This window comes from Triticum urartu, chromosome 5 (genome assembly GCF_003073215.2).
Source record: "Triticum urartu cultivar G1812 chromosome 5, Tu2.1, whole genome shotgun sequence".
NCBI classification, from domain to species: domain Eukaryota; kingdom Viridiplantae; phylum Streptophyta; class Magnoliopsida; order Poales; family Poaceae; genus Triticum; species Triticum urartu.
The window spans coordinates 321,836,171-321,841,394 of NC_053026.1; the positions used below are offsets into that span (position 1 = coordinate 321,836,171).

Here is a 5,224-nt window from a genome sequence, read left to right on the forward strand (position 1 = left end):
TATAGAAAAGAGAAAAAGGAAGAATCCTTTGAAGATTGGACATAAAACTGTTCGCCAAAAGTTTAAAGTAAAAAAGGCCCACAAGCGAGGGTCTGGGCTGCCGAGGTCGCCTATGGGCGCTTGTGTGTGGAGGAGCTGGGCCCCGCTCAAGTGTATTGGCTGGCGATGTAGTATAGGCTCTGGACTTCTGACCGCCGCGCACGACATGGCCTGCGGGATGAGCCATCAGTTTGCTACACGTGTTTGCAAGATGAGGATAACGTAGATCACATTCTGTCGACATGCGGATATGCGTGTGAGGTTTGGTTCTTCATTTGGGACGCGCTCCGCATCAACATGCAGGACCGTCTCCCAGATGATACGACTCTTGAATGGTGGTTGAGAGGGAGAAAACAATTTCACAAGGCTGACAAGCGAGGGTTTGACACGTTGTTCATTGCGGGTATGTTGGCTCTTTGGAAGCAGCGCAATGCTAGGGTATTCAACAGAGTCGACCAACAAAAGGATGCTAGGGAGCTTGCCACTATGTTTCTTGGTGAGGTAGCCGAGTGAAGGCAAGCAGGTGATGGGGTTGGTGGTTTACAATGATTTGTGAGGAGTTAGCTTAGGTGTGCTAGTTGGTGTCGGTGACGTGTATGTGTGACCGTGTGTGCGCACTCGGGCCACATTTTTTGTAATTATGCTTTCTATCGTCTATAATAATATGGTATATCATTGTACTCTTGAAAAAAAGGCACACGAAATGTCAAAACATCGTCTTGATGATGTGCCCATAGAGAATAGTTGGCTCGGGGCGACAAAGAGCACCTATTTGAGGCTTTTTATGATGGTGCGTCAAATAGTTAGGATTTTTCTCGCGAGAAAATAGTCAGGATTGGGACCTCCTATTCCCCGCCTTCAACGCCGAGCTGTCGTTATAACATGCACACACGCTCACTCTACACCCTTTGACCACTATTTTTTTAGGATGGCGCTCGCTCATCTAAAAAGCAGCTGCTGGTGACTCAGTAAAAAATTATATTGAGAAAAATTCTATAACAACTTACAAAATTGAAATAAAAGACTAAAAGTGTATTTCAAGAATGTTCATCATGTATCTAAAAAATGTTTATCATGTGTTAAAAAAGTACAATGCATACTGAAAAACCATCGTTTTTTGTTCAAGAAGTGTTGTGTACATAGTAGAAAATTGAATGAAAATTTAAAAATAATGGCTAATTATAAGATGTTCTAACCTTTTTATGAATCGGATGTTTGTAGATGCGTTTTAGTGTGTTTGTTCACTCATTTTAATCTGTATATAGTTCATATTAAAATATCCAAACATCTTAAATTGGTATGGAAGGAATAATAATGACCTGAAAAAATATAAGGGAAAAGAAGACAGAAATAAATTAAAAAAATATACCGGCAAATGGGGCTGGCCCAGAGCAATTACGGAAAAAATACTAGTAACATTTTGCGTATAGGAGCAACTAGTCTAATTTGTTAAAAAGTTGGGCTTTTCTGCGCGATTAGGCCGTGGGCCATGTGCCATCCAGCCCAATTCGAGAAGAAGAAGGCGCGGCTGGACATCATCGTCTCCACACACCTCCACCTCACCTTCTCCGACTCAGCCGCGCTACCATGACTTTCCCCATGGCCACCTCCACCGCCTCCACGGCCGCCGCCGCTTCCATCCGCCTTCTTCCGGTACCAGCCACCCCATCCTCCCGCACTCTCCGCTTCCCGCCCATCCTCCGCCGCGCGCCCCGCGCCCTCTTGTCTGTCTCCGCTCTCAGCAAGCTCTCCGAGGCGTCCCCCGTCCCCATCCCGCAGGAGCCCACCCAGACTTTGCCCGGCGAGGACGCGCTTCCCCCTAGGCCCGGGGTCTACGGCGTCTTCGACCCCGCCGGGGACCTGCAGTTTCTCGGGATCTCGCGCAACGTCAGGGCCAGCATCGAGGGGCACCGCAGAAAGGTGCCCGCTGACCTCTGCGCCTCCGTCAAGGTATACACAATTGCGCATCACCCATTCTGTAGGATTTTAGCTACATCATGGAATTGGATTGCGCAAAGGGTCCTATGAATTGAATCATGATAATTGATTGCTTGCCTCGTCCTATATTGTTTGATGATGAATGCTTCTGAAGTGATCATGGTTTCTTCTCAACCAGTTAACTTAAGGGTTGGTTGCTATACACAAATATATGCGCTCCTACACCCATTTTGATCACTTCTGCAAATGATTGTCCTGTCCCGTGGTCTTGCTATACACACTTAGGGCGTGTTTGTTTGAGCCGCAACTTCTCTGGCTGCAGCATGTAACGACTCCGGCTGGAAGAAGCAGCTGTACCTGCTAGGTGTGGCTGGAAGGTTCGAGCTGAGGTGCAGTCATTTGGTAGTTATACTATAGCAGCTGCGGCTGGTGCAGAGACGCGTTGAAATGACCAGAGTGCCCTCTATTGGTCTGTACATTGGGTTTAAGTGCTGACTGTATTACTATAACTGTAAACGATCTGATTAAGAGCTATTTTTGCACAAATGGCCAAAATGAGGCACAGTTGTCTGGTAGTTGTGTTCATCTTTGTACATACAAATAAAAATAACAAATACTCCAGTTTTTTTAGAGAATAAAATAACAAGTACTCCCTCCGTAAACTAATATAAGAGCATTTAGAACACTAAAGTAGTGATCTAAACGCTCTTATATTAGTTTACAGAGGGAGTACTTAATATCACATACCATCAATTAATCAATAGACACAATCTTCGGTGATACATTTTTTGATGAAAGTTGGAGAGTTCGCACGCTGTATTAACTCAGTATGTATCAACTCTCAGTTATCTCTCTTAAACAAACACGCTCTTAGGCCCCCTTTGTTTGGGCTACAGATTCCTGATAATCACTATGGCTGTGGATTCCTGAGAATCAGTTGTAGCTATGGATTCCTGAGAATCAGAAGCTGGTTGTTTGTTTACCCTGCTGTTGGATAGTTGTAGGAATTGTAGGGGTTATGAAATGTCAGTAATGTCCCTGGATGCCGAGTATGACGTTTATATGCTGATTTGGTGCAAATTAAGTACTATTTTTATTTTAGACTGAAATGACATGTATGTATACTAGTTTTGGTTGGTTTTGTTAGGCCACTAGAAACTAGTCATTGCATTCTTTTGGATGCGCTGGTCTGCAGCTAACAAGGATCAGAGCCAATACTAGTTCCTCAAAACAAGATACGGCTTGTTTGTACATTACTGACCAACACGAGTGCTGCCAGGAAACTGACAAAATACAGCAATTTTTCTCTTGTGGACAATCTGGTTTCAGCTTCAGTTCATACAGCACGGCTTCTAGCTGACCAACACGAGCGCTGCCAGGAAACTGTTAGCAGTCCATGGCGGCCACCGCCACCTGACCAACATGAGTGTCGTTGAGGGAGAGGCCGAGGCAAAGGATGGGGGCGGGGCCACGCGCGCGGAGCCTGCGGTACTCCCTTGCGCCTCCGCCACCGTGCTCCGCTTGATCCTCCAGCCTGAGCAGGCGCGCCTCCTCCGTTGACGTTGTCGTCGTCGCGGTCACGATGGGGAGGGAGACGAGACGATGGGGTTTTGGCGTGGTTGACCTGGCCTGCGGGGTGGATACTAGATGAGGTTGCGGTGGCAGTTTTATTGTAATTTCAACTGGAAATAGGGGCAAGGGCACAAAATGAATCGTTTTGTTTTGTGGGAATCTGTAGAATCGGCTGAATCACCAAAATCGCTGCTTCCGGATTCCCTTCGCTGGTAGTTCATTTTTGGAATCAAATTCTAGGAAGCTATACGGGAATCCCACGTATTTGTTTGAGCTTCTGATTTTAGAAGCCTAGAATCTGAGAATCAGAAGCTGTAGCCCAAACAAAGGCCACCTTAATCACTAATGACTCTGTATCAACTCTTAGTTATCGCTCTTCACGTTTTGACCATGCTACTTGAGGATTTGATTACACCTATTTCTACAGGTTGCAATACCAGACGAGGAAACGCCAGATAAAAGTGTCCTAACTAATGCCTGGAAATCATGGATGGAAGAATACATAGCAGCCACCGGCAAGGCGCCACCAGGGAACGTTGCCGGGAACCACACCTGGATCGGTCCTCCACAGAGACCTGCAGACCTGCGTTTGACTCCTGGTCGCCATGTGCAGCTAACTGTGCCGCTTGAACAGTTGATTGATCGGTTAGTGAAGGAGAATAAAGTGGTTGCCTTCATCAAAGGATCAAGAAGCGCTCCCCAGTGTGGGTTCTCACAAAGAGTGGTGGGGATCCTGGAGGCACATGGAGTGGACTTTGCATCCGTAGATATTCTTGACGAGGAGCACAACCATGGGTTGAGAGAGACCCTCAAGACCTACAGCAACTGGCCAACCTTCCCACAAGTTTTTGTTGGAGGAGAACTTGTGGGCGGATGTGATATTATTTCATCCATGGCTGAAAAGGGGGAGCTTGCTGCCCTATTTCAGAAATAGCACTCTCACCTTGGAGTTTAAGTAATGTCTTGTTTTATCAGGTGCAAAATGTGACCTTATCTCTTGTACTGTTGCAATAATGCTTAGCTTATTGTATGGCACAAAGTTCTTGGCTCAGAAACACGTTGATTCAATTTAGATGAGGCAGTATTGTACTGTGAAACTTACTGGTTGTTTTTGAGAGCGGGCTTAGCAAAGGTGGCTGTGTGTATTTTTTTGGTCATTTCACATCTTGCACATGAATACATTGTAGCTACATGAGAAAGTATGTGGTGCAAAGTGAGAAAATCGCTGGATTGAGTTCTAAGGTTCAACTCAGAAAATTAAAATTATGATTGAAACTTGGAACATTTTTCTAGGTTCACAATGTCACCGAAGTGTTTGGATCTGTACAATGAGGAGTCAAGAGAGTAATCCTTGTAGGCTTCTGGAACAGATTGATTTTCTGTTAATGAGCTTTACTATTGGAATAAGTAACAGAAAAGAAGCACTAAGCTTTCCTGTACCATATGTTGGCTGGTTATCTGTATAACTCTACCAGAAGCAAATATAGCAGTTAAGCTCAACACTTGATGCAGATTATCTGAATATTAAAGAGAAGATGTATCAATCAATCTTTACTAGTTTAGGAAAGTTTCTACTGGAGGCAAGATATCTTCCAAGCATGATTTATTCAATTAATTCCAGGATCAGGGTAAGCAATGACTCAACCTGTTTCTTCTTGATTCAGTTTTGAGCACT

General features: G+C 44.9%; 1 protein-coding gene across 1 annotated transcript; it reads left to right on the forward strand.

Annotated features, from left to right (window-relative positions):
- The first annotated feature begins 1,570 nt into the window (after window positions 1-1,570).
- Window positions 1,571-4,646, forward strand: LOC125508817 (monothiol glutaredoxin-S12, chloroplastic). Its single transcript, XM_048673611.1, has 2 exons — window positions 1,571-1,989; window positions 3,977-4,646. Exons 1-2 carry the CDS (start codon window positions 1,627-1,629, stop codon window positions 4,481-4,483), a joined length of 870 nt encoding a protein of 289 aa, XP_048529568.1. The 5' UTR covers window positions 1,571-1,626; the 3' UTR covers window positions 4,484-4,646.
- Window positions 4,647-5,224: the final 578 nt, after the last annotated feature.

Excerpts from the sequence above, each read along its gene's own strand:
- LOC125508817 (XM_048673611.1), top strand. The coding sequence starts at position 1,627 with ATGACTTTCCCCATGGCCACCTCCACCGCCTCCACGGCCGCCGCCGCT. Across the intron at positions 1,990-3,976 it reads ACCTCTGCGCCTCCGTCAAG|GTTGCAATACCAGACGAGGA; the intron begins GTATACACAATT and ends CTATTTCTACAG.